The following is an 18,982-nucleotide window of genomic DNA, read 5'->3' as shown; positions in this document are numbered from 1 at the left end:
TAATTTAGCGATGTTTTATATTTCATTAAAGTTATGTTCGTTTGTCATGAGTAGCCTACGCGCTCTTACTTGATGTCTATGCTTGTTGTTCTATAACTGGCGAGTCCTTTAAATCATAGGAATGACAAAATCAATAGATATTGAGCTTTACTATTATTTGGGGAAAAAAGGCGAATATACCCCTGAACTATCGTAAATGATATGCAGATATCCTCCGTCATATTTCTGGGATATTGGTGTCCCCACCGTTCAAAAATTGGAAATATATGCCCTTCAATCTAACGGAAGACAAAATAGGGATACGTGATACAATTTTATCCGTCGATCTGATATTTGATAAATGTCGACACGTGTATGTCTGTCAATAGAAAGGGTATATATGCTTTAGTTTTTGGACAGTAGGACATCAATATACCAAAAGTAAGACGGAGGGTATCTGCATGTCATTTACAATTGTTCGGGTTATATATTTGTCCTTTTTCCTTCTTTTTTTTTCATCAATACAAAGGAAAATGACAAATATTACATCAAAACAAGGGCAAATATTCATGAGTCTTTCTCGATCCATCTTTTTAAAAAAATCATTGAAAGACTCATCCATAGTGCAAAAGGACTCATTTGGGTACAAATCACAAACTTCAAGGTCTTTTTTGCCATCAATTGAAAATCCAATTTGACAGTCCTTTATAAAAATTTCATGATGCAACTACACTTCTAGGGATTATTTTATCTGCAAATTAAACACAACACGTTAAAAATTAATATAATCTATTCAAAATTATGATTTAAATGGTAAGACCATAGGCACGTTAACGATAATGACTTTGTAGTAATAATAGTGTCAGATAAAATGAAACGGAATAATATATTTATACCTGCAGCAATAGCTAATAGGACATCCTCAGTGATTTTAACTCTTGGTAATTTTTTTCCAATTTTATTTTCCCATATATTAAGAAAAATACATTTTGGTCTAAAATGTACACATTAAATCTATTTAACTTCTTGGTATGTTTTACTTTTTAATTTTTAAAATTTTCTTCATTAAATTTCTGAGTCTATCACTGATAAACACACACCTATATTAATATATAGATATTTTTCAAAAAAGAAACATGAGTTATTACATTCTGAATCTATCTTTTTTTTTTGTTTCCCACCCGGTGTTCGAAGCCCACATTGAAGCTCCGATTAAATCCGGATCGCGTACTACAGGGCCCATCTGGGGTGGCGCTCTCAACAGGAATTTCTCCATACCCAGGGCTCGAACCCGAGACCTCTGGTTAAGGGTGAAACACTCCCACTAGTGCACCACAACCCATGTTGGTCATTCTGAATCTATCACTGATAAACACATACACCTATAGTAACATATAAACATTTTTCAAAAAAGAAACATGAGTTATTACATATAGTTTCTATCGCTAAACAACAAATATCGTTGATCCTATTTAACGATGGATTATCGAAAAAATGTGTTTACCTTTGAGATTGCCATCACCATAAATTTGGAAATGATCAAGAGGAGGAAGAACATGAGAAGGATGTTTATTGTCATAATATGGCCAAGAAGCAATTGAATTGCAACAAATATAAGTATAAGGTATTTTCATTTCCTCTATAAATCTTCTAATTTTTCTCTTTTGTTTATACATATTTAGCCCTAACTCCACTGGATTTGATCTGTCCACTTCATGTCCAAAATCTGATGGCAAAAATCTCTTTAAAAAAAATTAAACACGACGTTATTTGTTATGACATGTTAAAATTTACTGATAACAAAAAAAATATCATCCATACATATATATATATATGTCATTGTCATTTTAATTACTTTAATAAGATCATAACTACTGAGAAGGTTCTGTAATCAAAGTAATTTCGTCACTTTTGTGTATTCATTGGATGGTTTCTCTTTTGGAAGTTCCTTAGGGGGTGATTACTATGCATAGACTGACTGAATGGCGAAATTATTCACTGACAAACTTTCATGTAATTTACTGTCACTCATCATGTCAACAGTCTCACTTCTGATATCTCTTAATCACAATAAACCCTAGTTCTTGAATCCACATTTGGTCTTGCATTTATCATTTTTAAAAAACAAGACTTATAAGCTTGACATTTACATTAATAAAATCTATGAAACACTCTCATCGTTCTTTCTCTGATTCTTTTACACTATCAGTGTATATGTCATGTCTTTGCACATAGATGAACTAAGGCTAGTTCAGTTGAATCCACTACTTTCGACTCTAAGTATAATATAAATATGTAACAAGAAAATGAATATATATGTATACCTATATAAGATCATAATTCACTCTAAATTCGTCGAATCTAACTCTAGATTCCGAACCCGCCTAATTTTACTAGGAAAAAGATTACCTTGATAGTTCCAACAACTTTTATGGCTTGAACAAGAACAAGTTGATCAACTATACTTTCACCACCAACAACTGATATTACAATATCAATCTCATGCTTCCTTAGTATCTCCTCCATGAATTTTTGATCATTTATAACACCTTATTAAAAAAACATTATAAAATAAGATTAAAAATTATTGCTAATTGATCGAAGTGAAAAACAAAAATATTCTGATAAGGACATTTCCTAGATAATATCATCATGACTCTCGAAGTTAAGTCTGATTTTTTTTATTGTTTCTATTTCTCGATCCACTCAAAAAAGTGAAAAATAAATAACAAAGAATATGAGTGTAACATATTTACGTGCAATATTATGGCCCCTTTATCTTCAAATTCTTTGATAATTTTGATCTTAGGATGAAAATTATTTGGAAATGATATAACAAGAATATATGTTCTTCTATTAGCATCAAGACTTGCTTGTGTTATAAATTGTCCGATGAATCCCGTCGCTCCGACGATCAGAATCCGGCCACCTTTTACGGCAGATCCATTAGAAATTAATAATGGTGAAGACATTTTTTCTTAACTTTCTCAAAAAAAAAAAAATCATAGCAAGAAACTAGAGAAAAAAGAAAGAAATATTTGGGGTCATTTATTTATAAGTACAACGTTGACATGCAGGTAGATATTTATAATTTAGGGGAAAACTTAAATATATTATTGAACTTTGTTAAAAATTTAACTCATTTATGTCATTTCAATTAAATAACAATGGAATAAATAAGTCTTTTCTCAAACAATATTGATATAGAAAAACCAAACTTTTAACGATTGACATAAAAAAAATTTATTTAATTCGATAACTTATTTAGGTGTTTCCTTGTAATTTATATTGAGAAAAAATCTGATCGACTGATAGGTCAAAGTAAGAACACCCCACAATTAAGAATAATTTAAAGGAGAAAGTGGAAGTAATAAGTCAAATATTTTACCTTAATAAAGAAAGATGCATATTTTTTACTCTTATTCAGTATATGTTATTTTTCTTTAGAGTTTTAGTGAAGTAGTAGCTATTAACGTGACTTGTGTATCACAATAGCTGTGGAATTTTGTGTGTATTATTTGAAATAGTCACACTTTTTGATGAGGGTAAAGAGTTCCCTCAAAAATCAACTCCAGGCTCGAACTGATAACACAAGTAAAATGAAGAAACACTTACCACTCCATTAAATGACGAGAATGAGAAAGCTCTAGATAAAAGAAAAGCACAATCCCTTGTGTAGATGTAGGGTAATCTGGGACTACAATACAACAAACTACACTTTGTGCCCAAACAAATTAGGGTCGACTATATGAAATCCTCCGGTTCTTCGTTTAAGCTTCATTTGTATCATCAAAATTTGTTATATTTGTAACTACACTAAAAGAAAAACTAATGACATGAAATTCAAAATTGTAGAAGACTGCTAAAACTGAGAACACCCCATGGGGACCAAGTAGATAGATCACAAGGCCTCCTTGATGTTGAAGGTTCTTGATATGTCCCTTGCATAATCATATTGATTCAATTCTACGAGCATCTTCTTCAACCGACGAGCAAATTTAGATGTCTCTATCTCTCCACTGCTTGACGAGTGCTTCTTTTCGAGCACCCTGGCAAGTGAGAGCAAGTAATCCACCAATGGTCGTAGCTTTGGACTACACAGGTTAAAGAATACATCATTAGCAAGCAGAATTGAAAACTTTGATGGGAAAGAGAAAACGGGATGAAACAGATGAATATTCAAAAGGGCCTAAACATTTTCTCCATGAAAAAGGAACCACATAAATCAGATATTTATAAAGCAAGCTGATCGTGATATTAATGCAACAAGTACATAAGTTTTATCTGATGGTGGTGCAACAGGTTTGCTTCAAGGAATATGAACTTCCAAAAGTCGGATTCCAAAACCCATACTTTAACTTATAGAAAAAAGTTGGATTCCAAAAACTATACTTATCTATCGGTGAAAATGTGAACTTCCAAACCGAGGAAGCTAAGAGTACTTAACTCCTTTTGCTGTTTCTTTCTATTACTCTTTTTTAAAACCCCCCCGCCCACCCAACCCCTGTAGGTATATCTCTATTTCCTTTGAACCTTTCTACTATCCATATCACCCCAACAAATATAAGACAAGTTAGCATATTAAGATTAGGGATCTAAAGATGGAATTTTCTCAAAGTAACTAGAGAGAACATGAAATGCCAACTAAAATATCGTACTCAAATTAACTGTACCTGCAGTCTCCTGTGGCTTTGGGGCCAGCCCAGACACCGTGTAGTGAAGTGACAACTCTTTCAGTTCTTGTTACAGCATCATGAATGTTTGACTGAATGCTTCGAAGATGAGGTACAATCTTTCCACTTAAGAGTTGATCAAGAACCAGCTCTTCGAGGACAGGCATGGCAAAAATTTCATGGAACAAGCATATGTTCCTGATCAAACGAATAGACATGCCAAACCTATAAGCAGCAACTCGTGCTGCATCAGGTACAGCCCTCATAACAAGGGTGTCCCAAGTTGGCACCTGCAAAAGCAGTTCAGAAGATAAAAATGAGCAATCCAGTTTAAACTAAATAAGCATACGAAGATGGGTAGGAGCATTTACCTATAGTATTAACTAAAAGGACATTAAAGAAGTATTGAATCCATTGGAGCCTCTTATCCTTTTTCACATCATAAACCTATGACTTCACTACCAACAAAATAAAGATGAAGTTCCAATCCTACTCCACTTCACTATTTCTAATCTGTTCATACTTTGCTAGGAAAACTTATTCCCAGTAGTTGTTTCAATTAGATGATTGGAAACCTAATCTTAAAAATAATATTATATTCGGTCTTAAAAATTATTCTCACAATTTGGGCCTCCAGAAATAAGAACACACCTTCAAATTAGCCACCGCATCAGCAAGACGATCACGAAGTACAGCAATCAGATTGCTGAGGGCTGAGCCAGAAAAGGGGCCGTATCTCAACACCAATCGCATGGCAGAGACAGCACACACTGTTTCACTGGTGCTAAGCATATCCCAGCAATTAGCTAACTGGTTATGAAGAATGGGTATTGCAAGCTTCTCCACCAACTGAGGAATAAGATTGACATCAGTATCATCAGCACTTATTTCGGTTTCACCTTCTGGGGAAATTCCATAACTGAATAGAGAATTGTGCCTGGAATAACACAAAATTTAGTTGGCAAGAGAATTAAATCTCAAGGAATAAGTAATATGAACACATGGAAGATCAAACGAAGCATTTATGTCTAGTTTCCTGTATGATTGGTTGGCCTGGTAAACATTCCTGGCAAATACTTTGTCAATTCAAACAAATTTATATTGCAAAAATCATCAAGAATTCTATTATCAGTATTGGCAAGTACACATTTCTTTGGCCCTATGTGACTACAGAATAAAGCCACAAAGCTCCTATCCTCGAAAGGAAGGACCAATCTTGGAAAGGAAAGGGTTGAGGTCATAATCCTTGAAAATAATTGATTAGAACTAGTTGAGTGCACATACCAGTTCATATCCATAAAATCTGTGTTTTCATGCAGTGGATCCCACTTCAGAAGCTCTAGTCTCACATAGGGTGAAAAAATAACAGGTATACTAAGTGACATATACGCATCACGATAGCTTGAGGCATAATCTTTCTTCCATCTGTCAAACTTTTCAACAACCACAGACAGTTGAGAGTATTCCTCGTGTGCATCACCAAAAATCTGCTCGGAAACCTGAAGCAATTGATCACGGTTTGATTGATATGCCGTACTCTCAGAGTCACTTTCGTCGGTGCTAGATTCTCCTTCTATTTTCTGATAAGAGCTATCACATTTTATAGCTGACATTCTTTTAACATCATTTTTCATTCTCCTTCGCTTCCGAGCCTCTGCCCTTCTTGTTGTATCCATCCGTTTCTGCAGATTCTTATCTCTACCAAATTCATCTAGCTCTACAGGTAAGTCTCCTCCTTTCCTCATTGCTGCTGTTGAAGTCTGAGCAGCAGCTGTGGCAGCTTCTATTGTTGCTGCATTGCTCCCACCTCTACTAAGAACTTGTCTTGCAGCACTTACAGCAGCTTCAAGTTCCTTCATTTCATCATCATTATCAGCAGCTCTCCTCTCTAAGATAGCGGCTGCTCGTTCTTCATGAAGTTTCTGCATCTGGTCTTCAAGTTCCTCAATGTAAGGACCTTTATCCTGTAAGGATTTATATACCCATAATAGTTAGCACACAGGATCAAGTTCTCCTGGACAACTCAAACAAAAACTTTCTGCAAAACTCAAAACTAGAGCTTTACAAACTCAGATTTTCAAAATGTCAAAACAGACCCTAGATTTTTTATTTTCAAAATGTCTAAGGGTTCCCTTAGGCTCTTTGACCCTATAATCCTACCAAAAAGTCTTAACTTCAGACAGTTCAAAAGTCCTCTACTTTTCACCTTGACATGGTACAATACTGTATTAGTGGCCTCAAAAGAGAGAAACAGTAATCAGCAAGTTACTGATCGCTACAGCTGGCATAAGAAAGTTCAGTCGACTGGAACAACCTAAACGAAAGTGAAAAGGAAGTACCAATGAACTAAGCTACGAGTTTCAATGATTGTTCTTCTGCTTCACTACATACAATACTTACGATAAATTATAACTCGTTGCCTATAGTACAAGGCATCTGGTGCAAGTCACGGCTTATTTAGAAAACGGGTCATGACATCATTGACCCAAGACACATGCTTTATGCCTTGGAACATTTCATAGAAGAGTTGCTTAAGTAAGCCAAAGCACCCAAACTGCACTACACCTAGTTTAAGGGCTTAAGCATGCGTCAAGCTATGTCTTAACACTAAATAACTAAATGGATCAGACTCTGCAGGATCCACCTAATAGATCGATTTCTAGAAGAGCAACTGTGCTTGTCACCGTACCCAGTAACTGAAATTATTTCACAACTACAAGTGCAACTGTGCTTGTCACCCTTCTAGGTCATCTTTTGTCAATTTAATTCCTCCCAAAAAGAAGATAATGAATGACCATTGTGCTCGTATCACAAGTAGTGCAGCAGCAGCGCCAGAATATATATGGAAATACATAATATGCCACTCATAAATCAGAAAACCATACCTGCAAAAGCGCACAAATAACAGAAACAAAGTCGCGAAGCTTTTGCATAAACATGTACTTCTCACCAGCAGCAGACAAAGAATTTTCCAGCGTAGTGACTTTCGACAATGAGGCAGATAAATTTTCTTCAGTCTTGTGCAATGATGTCACAGTTCGGCCATGGGATTCCTGACAACGAAAATAAAAAAATAATACAGTTAGTCTATGTATCCGTTATAATATCTTTAGAATGCTACACATGCTATTTAACAACAACAACAACAACTATAACCCAGTGAAAGCCCACTTAGTGGGGTCTGGGGAAGGTATAGTGTGCGCAGACCTTACCACTACCTCATGGAGATAGAGAGGCCGTTTCCAAAAGAACCGCGGCTCAAGACAGTTAGTTACTACAAAATATATGGGGGAACTGTGCACATACACATGCTTAAGTGCAGAGTTTACACTGTATTTCTGCGAGCAATATTTTAAAGTTCTAAAGTTCTCAAGAAAACACTAAAAGATGGTCAAATAATGCACCATATATTTGAAAAATAGGGAAAAGAAGATGTCAAATGCAAATTCTTAGTGATGTTTTAAGGACAAGAGCTGCTCTATGGAGAAGATGAAGCTGAAATGTTTAGCTCTTTCATATTTTTGGTGTAAACGTGAATATCTTCATGAAAATGAGGATATCCCTAGTATCATAGGTACTTAAGGAGTTCATAGGAAAACAGCAACACTTCTGTATTCTGATTGTAAGTATTACTGGAATACGTCCTGAGTTTTCCTGTGTTTATAATACAAGTTACCTTTTCTCAAAAAAATAAATGCAATTTCCAACATGACATAAAATTGCCCATATGTGCATCCCTCCTTTTAAAGACTACATCTATCACTTCCAGTTTAAATTCCTAAATCCAGTGCGCTAATGACAGGGCACCATATCTCCATGAACATAATCCAGACTATCAATGGTTTTCTGTACAATTACCATAAACTGTTTTAAAGTCTTACAATCATGAAAAACCCACAAAAACAAATGGAAACTGAAGGGCTCATGATCCAAAACAGACTATATTTAGCCAGGACAGAGGAAAGACGACAAATGACCGCACAGGATATGAACAACATCACACAACAAAAGCTAGCCTCAGGAGAATACCAATCTAGCATTATATTAACTATGACAAATGCTTTCATGATTAGTCAACAGAATGTTAGGAAAGAGAAAAATGTTTTTGCAGAAACCTTCTTTCTTCCCTCAATAGATCATGACATAAAAGATCCCCAAACTCCATTTTATCAAATGTCTTGAACCATTGCTAAACATCAGAATTGGAATTCATAAAAAGACATAAGAGCTTGTAGTTTATTCTTCACTAATGAACTTCTCAAGCATAGTCAATTCCAAGCTAGGATATAGGAAAATGGTTGCAGGCAACATAAAATACTCAACTATGATAAATCCTTTGAATATTGAAAAAAGAACCATTTCTATTAAAAGGACTCGTACGCAGTCAACTCCAATTAATCTGAGATCGAGGCATAGTCAATGAATTGGCTTAGTGATTATTCAGATTAAAAGAATTGCTCGTAGGCTGGATATGTTGGATCAGTGAAAATGAAAGTGCCAATAAAATGCATTTAGACTAGAGCTAACACTTACTTTGAGTCTTCCCATGCTCTCATACAAGGCTTTCTTAGCAACCTCAGCCTTCTTAGAAATTGATAATGCATCCAAACTGGGCAAGCCTCCAACCACTCCTCCTCCAATAATAGGACCATCAGAAACATCAATACTTTGTACTGAGGAATATACACTAGCTCCTACGGCTGAACTTCCAAAATTCGCCTTCTGAACATTCTGAACTGCAGCTGCACTGCTTACAACACTACTCATCACCCCTCTGTTAGACCCATCATCCAACCTTTTTCCTAACCCCTTTCTAACCTGCTCTTCCTCCCACATTTTGTCCTCCTCATCTTCCTCATCATCATCGCTACGAAATCCACCATCTTTCTGCAGTGCCTTATCGTCAAAATCCTCAAACACACCCTTTTTCCCACTACCAATCTTCTCCCCATAGAACCCAATTCTCTGCTGAAACTCCGGCTCCTCATCACTCAACCCCTCAGCTTCACCATGATTACCTCCTTCATCCAATGCTATGAAGTCCTGAGCCGCAGGCCGAGCTTGACGTAGCCTCTCCCTCTTAGCCCTTATTGCATCAATAGTCATCTTATCAGGTATTACTGACCCAACATCATCTTTCTTCCTCGAATCCTTCTCCAATGCCATTGAACCCAACCTATTAACAGTACCACCAAATTGATCAACATCCATTTCGTCATCTTCACTCTCTTTCCCATTTTGCTGAGTTTGGGCACTCACACTAAATGGCGGTTTCACAAGCCCTTTCAAAACTATAACTGGCTCAACGGGCCCGGGCCCGGGCCTGGTTTCTGGTTTGGGTTGGGAAGAGCGAGAACCAACTAAGGTTCTAGTGTTCTTCTGGAGCTCAAGGAGTGCTTCCTTGGTGTAAGTCCCAGCTTGAGGTTGTACATTGGAGGTGAATGAAGTAGGTTTAGGGGTAATTCGGTCTTTTCCAGAAGTAAGCTTGTGCGCAGAAGATGACGAAGAGGGTTTCGTGATTCGCGAAGAAGCAGATGAGGGTTTGGAGGAAGGCCGAACGAAGGGAGTATCGTCGGACTCTTCGTCGTCGGCGAAACTAAGTAGACTTTTCTTTTTGGGTTTGGTGGCGGAAGCGGAAGCGGTGGTCGTAGGTTTAGCAGAGGTGCCGTTGGTGGACTTAGTGGCGGTTTCATCATCGTCGCCGTCGTCGCCGCCACGACGGCGGAAGTTTCGGGATTTGCCGGACATGATTTGGCGCCGGAGACGGGTTTTTCACGGTGGAGCGAAGAACGTGGAATGAATGAAAGAACAAAAAGATGAAATGTGTAATTAGGAGAGGAGAGAGGGGTAGAAAAGGTATTTCAGAACCTATTAAATATTTTATTTTAATCATAATTAAAATTAAACACATTTTATTCTTCACAAATAAATTTTCATAATATTATTCAAAATTTATGATCAAACATTACGTTAATTAAAATTTGTTTTTGTACTTTATATTAAGGGCAATTTTCACATATAGCAAACAAAAAATTCATATTTGTATGCTATAGCAAAGTTTGTATAATTGCGCTCCATAGCAAACATAAAACTGTATAATTCGCTATACATATACAATTGTATAATTCGTTGGCCTTTTTCTTTGCAATATTTGTATAAAATTTGCATTTATCTACAATTGAATTGAAGTAAAATGTTTGTAAATTGTATAATTAAGTGTATAACACGAAGATATATCTTTTTGCATGTTTATGTACAATTTTCTCTCGTTTTATACAAAACAGAAACAGAATTTATACACTTATGTGTATAAAGCGAGAGAGGCGAGCAGAGGGAGAGTGGCGAGCGAGAATGGGAGAGTGGCGAGCGAGATTTTTGGGAGAGAGACGCCTAGCAAACTTTGGCTAACGTTTGCTATGGAGCACAATTAAATCAAACCCTAACTACTCCATTTATTTTAGGTTATTAGTTTGCTATTATATCAATTTTCCCTTATATTAATTACTCAAATATTTTACATGCAGCACCACCATTTTCGAATTGAAGATCAATCAAAAATAAAAATAAAATATTTTGAATCAAAAATTTATACTCGATATCTTAAATTCAAACATAAATAAGTCAATTACTAATAAAAATAATTTGATTAAAGTGAGCTATAAGCAAGATTTTCAAAAAATGAGTAATAGTGTATTTTAATAAGTTTCACTTTGATTTACTACGAGCCACATGGATAGGAGTACTTTCAAAATATATAATAAGAAATATTCATAAAATTAATGAAAAAGTAAATATTAGTCAAGGAAAAAGAAACATGTAATCAATAAAAGCTTTAAATTATTATAAGAAAAAAAAGAGACAAATATAATGTTGTAAATTACAAAATAATTCTTTTTTATATGATACATAAACATAATACATAATCTTTATATTTTTTTATATATAAAATTTAATATTTACATAACTCATTGTCGAAGACCGATTTGGCTCTTTGCGGTCTTTTATTGTCAGTGTTTAGTCATAACATCATTCAAATAAAAAACACATTTCTAAATTGAAAAATAAATTAAATGAATAAAAAAGTGGGAAACTACAAAGAAACCACTAGGACTGTACTTATTGCGACATTCTATGATAATACCCCAAAAGGAAAAGAAAATCAGCAAAGGGTTTTGATCACATCAATCTTCAATGGCTAGGTATGCTGATTCTCTCTTTTTTTTTTTTACTTTGAATCTCTTTTTTGTATCTTTTTGTGTTTTTCTTGGATTGATGAATGCTAAAGTTTCTTTTTTTATTTAATCTGGTAATCAGTTAATTGATATGAACAAGATTGGATTTTTACTAATGTATGTTGAATCTTGAAGTCAAGGGATGACTCAAGTTGTGATTTTGGGTAGTGGTGAGTTGGAATTTGTGTATTTTCTGGGTTTGCTATGCTAGGTTTAGCCTCTCTACTTTTGCAAGGTAGGGGTAAGGCTAAGGCTGCTTACATACCACTCTCCCCAGACGCCACTTGTGGGATTGTGCTAGGTATGTTGTTTTTGCTATGCTAGGTTTAATACAATGGTGGATTAGAGTTCCTTTTGGTCAAAATAGACCCTTCTTTGATTCTTTCTAGTAGTTTTAAAGGTTTCTTCTTTTTTCCTGTGCGAATAGGCTTGAAGGGGTTTCTTTGGTAGAGTGAGTGATGGCTGTTTAATTTGTTACTGGGGTTTTGAAGTGAAGGGATGACTTGAAATGTTGATTTTGATGAACATCATGTTGTATTTGTCTGTTGATATTCTTTGAGCAGATGTTTTGGTTTGACTCAATGACAAGTTTTGGAGTTCTGATTGCTCAAAATCGGCCAATGACTGATGCTCTAAGAGTGGTAGTAGGTTTTGATGTTTCCTTTAGGTGACTGGGTTTGAAGTGGTTTACTTGATCGAGTGAGATATGGGTCGTTCATTGTTTTTAACTTCTTTTAATCAAGGAATGACTAAAAAGTTGTGATTTTGATGAATGGAAAAAGTTGTATTTGTCTATTGACTTATGCTGAGCTGATGCTTTGACTTGGAATTTTTTGCTTAAAATTTCAAAACCGAGCAATTAGTTAAGAGTGGTAGAGGTTCTAATGGCTCTTGATCAGTTTGAAGGGGTTTCCTTGGTTGAATGAGGTTGGGATCTTTATGTTGTGGTATTGGTTCTTAGTGGAATACCCAAAGAGGGCTATGCATGGAAGGCCCATATTTATAAGGATATTTTATTTGCTCAAAGCAATAGAAACAAAATTTATGACCTTGTCTTATGCTTATTGTGGCAAACAAGATGAATTTTCTAGTTTAATGTATGCTAAAGTCGGAACATTAATTCACCTTAAATAGGTTAATCAAATACACAAACAGCAGCTTGCTTCAAGGCCTCAATCCCAAGCCAGAGGTGTTGCACTTATACGAATGTTCTCCATTTCACGGCACTTGGTCCTGTTCATTTGATATTCAGTAGTTTGGGGTTTTCGGAAACTAGTGATTCTCTTCATCTTGTACTAACATAAATGTCTCTTAACATAGTGGAAGACTCAACACGTCTAAATCATAACCTCAATTAGTTGGTTATCGCCTGTATGTATATTTTGCGTGAATTGTACTGTTGCTCCTTTTCCTTTTTGCAATTATATTCATCTCTTTGCCGAGAAGTGTTGCAGGTTTTCTGAAATTGCCAATGGATTTTGAATTGTTTGTTACGTACAATGATTTTTTAACACAATTGAAGCTTTATACTTTTGATGACCATTAGATTGTTTGATGAATTGATATATCTCTGCGTCTTAGAATGAGTTAATAATCTCTTCTCAGAAAAGGATATTATCTCTTCTCAAAGAAAGAATAAGTTATAGTCTCACAACTTTAGATGTCTAGTTCAATGTTACAGATAAAAGAAAAGCATAAATATAATTCTAAGACACGTTGATCTTCATTTGGTAGCTCCAGAAGGCGGAAGCCTCCTTGTATAACTTAGAGATGAGAAATTTACACAATGGATAATGCATCCCACACACCTTATCTCGCTGACTGTTTTTAATGGGATGAGAAAACAAGGACAAAACTTGTTGTCCTTTTGTTTTAGTAGTCATGGTATTGCTCCTCTGGTTTCTTGTCTTTTAATTTCTTTTACTATCTGTTGTTTCTTGCACCTCGATTGTCATATTGTTTTATTGTAGTTCTCGTGCTATTACTATCGGCTGGTTTTGGTTTTGTTATTATCTGTTGTTTCTTGTGCTTCTGTTACTTCTTTTTTGGGACTGCTTTGGACTGTTTTTCCGTGAGCTGAGGGTCTTTTGGGAACAACCTCTGTACCTCTGAAGTAGGGGTAGGGTCTGTGTACACTTTACCTTCCCCAGACCCCACTTTGTGCGACTATACTGGGTATATTGTTGTTGAGAAACAGGACAAAAGGTGATCCTGGTTATACCTTGCAGGCCATCATGGTTAGTTGACAGTAGGAGGATTGCAACAAAAATTAAGAGTGCATCAGGTGATCCTGCAACAGTGAATTGGAAGAGCAACCCTACAAAAGCTTGCCCTAATTGCCAGTTTATCATTGACAACAATGACGTAAGAGTCTTGTCTCATGAACTTTAATTCTTCCTGTTAATCATTCTGTTGAATATCCTTTCTATGGACTGTTAATGATAGTGCTTATTATTTGCAAATTATATCAATCTTCTCGTATATATAGTATTTTGGAGATGAATTTCTTGACAAATTAAAAGTATGTTTTCCATAGCTATTATAATCTGTGATTGATTGTAATTAGCTGCCATGAAAAGTTATCAAGAACCCCTTTCCCCTCTATTTCCATAGCTATTATAATCTGTGATTGATTGTAATTAGCTGCCATGAAAAGTTTTCAAGAACCCCTTTCCCCTCTATGTAAAGGAAAACGGTAAATTTATTCGAATACGAGGCAAATGAACAGAGGGAATTGGTAGTTATGATACCTTTAACTGAAACATTTAAGTTCGTCTTTCCAGGTCAGCCATGACTGGCCAGGATTGCCAAGAGGTGTAAAATTTGATCCAACTGATCAAGAGATTATTTGGCACTTAATTGGAAAAGTCGAAGGTGGTGATCGGAATTCCCATCCTTTTATCGATGAGTTCATTCCAACTGTTGATGAGGATGATGGAATCTGCTATACACATCCTCAAAATTTACCAGGTATAAAAAGATTATCCTATTCCCGTTCTTGCAATTTCTGTTTTTGATTTGTTATGGATATTCGTCGTTGCTGAATATAAGTTTTGTAGGTGTTAAGCAGGATGGATGTGTCGCACACTTCTTTCACCGAGCAATTAAGGCTTATAATACAGGAACGCGTAAGCGTAGGAAAATACATGGTGATAATTCTGGTGATGTCCGCTGGCATAAGACTGGTCGCACAAAACCTGTTATCTTAGATGGAATCCAAAGAGGGTGTAAGAAGATTATGGTTCTTTATATAAGCCCATCTAAGGGTGGGAAAGCCGAGAAGACAAATTGGGTGATGCACCAGTATCACCTAGGAACTGGTGAAGATGAAAGGGAAGGGGAATATGTTGTGTCTAAAGTATTTTATCAGCAACAGCAAGTCAAGCAGGGTGAAAAAATTGAACAAGAATTCCCCGAGGACTCCGAATGTATGGTTGCTAAAGTAGATCCACATACCCCAAAGTCTGTGACTCCTGAACCCCCTCGCAGTGACAGATTGTCCTCCAGTATGGATGCAAGACAGCAAATTGCTGCTGCTAGTCCCGTTAACCAGGTATTACAAAATGTAATGTCGTTGCTGATCAATGTTAATTTTACACAAGAATAGACCAATTTAGTAAGTTTCTCTATGTATGATATGTAAAAGTGCTTTTGTTCATTATTGTGAAACGTCTGTTTCTTTTGGTCGGTACGGGACATTACTATGGAAACACCCTCTCTACACTGGGTATGTTGCTGTTGTTGTCGCCTTGTTCGGTATCAGATATTACTTAAGCAAAGAAAAGTTCAAGATATTCAAGCTTGTTGCACCTAGTATTATGCTTATCAACGATAAAAAGTATTTATACAGTCCTGGCTTTCTTACTAGTTACTACGTCTCTTCTTGCTTTGTATCAGTATCATGAGGTGGAGGATTACGTAGAAGATGACATGGGAGCTCTTCCTGAACAGCCTGAGGATCAAGATCAATACATTGAGAATCAAATCGATGAAACTGGGACAAAAATTGAGACCGAGACTGGAGATGATCCGAAATGGTGGGACAGCGAGTCACAATATTTGCTGGATTCTCAACAACTTGTAGAAGGGCTATCCTTATGTGATGATCTTCTCGCGAGCCAGTCTCCTAATAGGGATGGAAATGAAAATGACCAAGTGCAGAAATGTAGACCTAGTCTTGCTGATTATGCACGTTTAGGACCCGAGGATCTGAAGAAGGATTTGGAGGAGTGCCAACAATTTGTTGCTGATCCAGCCAACATAGAGATTGGCACTCCACCTGATTTCCGGCTTAGTCAACTTGTAAGTTAAATCTTGTATCTTCCATAACATTTACATATTCCCTCCGTTTCAATTTATTTGTCTAATTTTTACTTGGCACAAAGTTTAAGAAAGTAAGTAGGATTTACCAAAATGCCCTGGTCTTAAACATTGCCATGTAGAATTAAAGAGTTGTCAAAAAGAAAAGAAGCATTTTGTTAATGTCAAACAAATTGAAACGGAGGGAGTGCTAAATTTGTACAAGGTTCATCTCTTCTTGGTTAATGTCATTGTTCTTATATTCTCTGCATAATTGTGATTCAACATCAAATTTTCGTGTAGGAGTTTGGATCACAGGACAGTTACATTGCATGGGGCGGAAACAAGTATGGCTTTGATTCCGCGGAGCAAAATGGTTGAGATCATAGCTCATCGAATGCTTTCAAGATTGCTAATCCTTAGGTATCAGATTTTTGTCAAGCTTGTGGTAAAACTATGTCTACTGCAAGTTAACAGAAACTATAACTTGATGCAACTTCCTGTTTTGTTACCAATGCGCGGTAATGCCTGAAAAGGCACGTTAAGTGTTTCTGTGCTAGAACGTTCATTGAACGATCTGGATTTCTTGCTTAGTTAACCTTGTACATAAGGTTTATTATTACTACTATTTCCCATGCAAGTTTACAACTTTTTCCCTGCTTGCTTGGTTTGTGCTTCTTCATCTAGCATATGAACTCGATTTGATCTGAAACCTATTGGGATATTGCTGGTTCTAACGAGTTTAGAACGTATCTTCAACTAGTAGTTATCGCTTATATAGATTTATTTTCTTCCTTCCTATTCTATTTTTTCGCTGAATCTTCATTGATACAAGGTATTTGTATGTTTTTTCGAGAGAATTTCCTTTCATGTGATTTTAAGTCTACTTCATCGCTTTGTATATCAAGTGACTTTCGTATTTTATCATGATATTTGTACCTTCTGGTGAACGTGATTATTTCTAATTTAACATAACCACGCATCTATCTTAGCATCTGCATCTCTTTTTAACACTATCCATCTCATTGATTTCAATATTTTATATCAAATAAAAACTAGATATATGTATTAATGAGGAAAATTAAATATATTCTTGGAATTGCATGTGCTCCATAGAATTTTAAGCACATATACTTAAATACTATAGAGTAATATTTGACCATAAAATCTGTTTCTGATATTGTTAGAAGATCACTTGACACATCAATATTCATAGTTGATTTTTTTTCATTTTTTACTACATGAAGATTTATTTATTTTTAATTTTGGTTTTTCGTCTGGCGTTCGTTATTCACATTGAAGCTCGATTAAAGTCCCACATCGGGGATAAACACTTCTTAACAAAGACGACTCCATACCTAGGAGACTCAAATCTAAATTTTTTTATGAAGGATGAAAGAGTACTTATCGCTTCACTAAAATCATAGTTAGTACATGAAGATTATATTCCTTAAAACAGATTTATAATTTGCTAGTAGAATTAGTTGGGATTCAGATATGTTGATCCTATGAACATGTTCTGTTGGAAACTAGGAGATAAATACAGGTAAGATGATTTTTAATATGCATGCATCTTAAAATCTAGAATAATAATTAATGTCTTTGAAACTATATATCAGCCTTAAATTATAAGAGGGGTCATTTTAGTTGTTCATTTAATTTTATTGTAGGCATGATTGAAATTTGAATACATTCATATATTAGTAGCCCACCTATGTCTAATAGCCTGTCAACATGTTAGAGAAAAAAAAAAGGAAAGATTTTTGGATATGATATCTTTCTTTTCGATTTATTTATCTAGTCGGTTTCAATTTTTATTATAACATATTTAAAATTATAAAATTAAATAATATTTTAATATACTCTACGTATAAGAAAAAAACAATATTTCTAGATAAAAGTAAATTTACTTACATTTTATTTTTCTTAAACATACTTATAAAATTATACTGAATATATGTTGTCGTCCTTATAAAATACTCTTTTTACACCTTCATCATTGTATAGAAGAGATAAGGTAATAATAAAACAGCTAGGTATATGTATTCCAAGTGTCTTTATTTGTACATGATATGGAAAATGGGCCTTTATTTGTTATCTATTGTTTCATCCTATAAATGTAGCAAGTGCCCTCTTCCCATATGCCATAATGTATTTCAAGAATCAGACACAAAGGGCTCTCTGACACTGAACTTAAAAGTTGAATAGATTGACTGTTCGTGCATTATGAAAGTTCGAGGTCAAAGTTAAAATTTGAAGTCAAGTTTAGAGTCTAATATATGTATTATATCATTTATAAATTATACGAAGAAAGTTTTACTATTGCTTCAATCTTTTATAAAATAGCAAACTTTTTTATACATGGAACCATATTTTTTACATCCTAAGAACGTGTATTATAGGGAGTATATATCATGATATAAGTGTCAGTAGTTGATTTCATCATTTAAACATATGAGTTGTAGCTTATATAGAGACGATTTTATTGTTACTTCAATATTTTTATTCTTTTAATACAATAGAAGATTGTTATATACGAAAACCTAAAAATAACATTTACTACTTTTTCTTTGTTAAAACTGTGTAAAGAAAAATCGATGCACGAAAAATTCTACATTCACTCATAATCCGAGAAAGAGATGTACAATAGAAAGCATATCATGACGTAAACATCAATAACATATTTCAGTATTCGAACCCTAATCACATGAAAATAACTCTACCGTAATTACTTCGAGACTCTCTTTAATTTATTTTGATTTTCACAACATGGAATATCAATTTTATTTTATTTTTAAA

At 35.0% G+C, this 18,982-nt stretch overlaps 3 protein-coding genes across 3 annotated transcripts; 1 reads left to right on the top strand and 2 right to left on the bottom strand.

The window, feature by feature from the left end:
- Window positions 1-231: 231 nt before the first annotated feature.
- LOC114077302 (leucoanthocyanidin reductase-like) lies at window positions 232-3,010 on the bottom strand. Its single transcript, XM_027917062.1, has 4 exons — window positions 2,736-3,010; window positions 2,389-2,529; window positions 1,484-1,721; window positions 232-730 (listed from the first exon to the last, which is right to left on the bottom strand). Exons 1-4 carry the CDS (start codon window positions 2,949-2,951, stop codon window positions 696-698), a joined length of 630 nt encoding a protein of 209 aa, XP_027772863.1. The 5' UTR covers window positions 2,952-3,010; the 3' UTR covers window positions 232-695.
- Window positions 3,011-3,606: 596 nt separating this feature from the next.
- Window positions 3,607-10,466, bottom strand: LOC107020670 (transcriptional repressor ILP1). The gene is made up of 6 exons (XM_015221127.2): window positions 9,186-10,466; window positions 7,538-7,705; window positions 5,937-6,616; window positions 5,304-5,589; window positions 4,653-4,942; window positions 3,607-4,073 (listed from the first exon to the last, which is right to left on the bottom strand). The coding sequence occupies exons 1-6, from the start codon at window positions 10,398-10,400 to the stop codon at window positions 3,881-3,883; spliced, it is 2,832 nt and encodes a 943-aa protein (XP_015076613.1). The 5' UTR covers window positions 10,401-10,466; the 3' UTR covers window positions 3,607-3,880.
- A 1,231-nt stretch (window positions 10,467-11,697) lies between these two features.
- Window positions 11,698-16,980, top strand: LOC107018601 (SUPPRESSOR OF GAMMA RESPONSE 1). The gene is made up of 6 exons (XM_015219125.2): window positions 11,698-11,851; window positions 14,113-14,248; window positions 14,668-14,854; window positions 14,944-15,437; window positions 15,782-16,186; window positions 16,487-16,980. Exons 1-6 carry the CDS (start codon window positions 11,844-11,846, stop codon window positions 16,562-16,564), a joined length of 1,308 nt encoding a protein of 435 aa, XP_015074611.1. The 5' UTR covers window positions 11,698-11,843; the 3' UTR covers window positions 16,565-16,980.
- The last annotated feature ends 2,002 nt before the right edge of the window (window positions 16,981-18,982 follow it).

Source organism: Solanum pennellii, chromosome 5 (assembly GCF_001406875.1).
Source record: "Solanum pennellii chromosome 5, SPENNV200".
Classification (NCBI taxonomy): domain Eukaryota; kingdom Viridiplantae; phylum Streptophyta; class Magnoliopsida; order Solanales; family Solanaceae; genus Solanum; species Solanum pennellii.
This window is presented reverse-complemented; position numbering and strand designations above follow the sequence as displayed.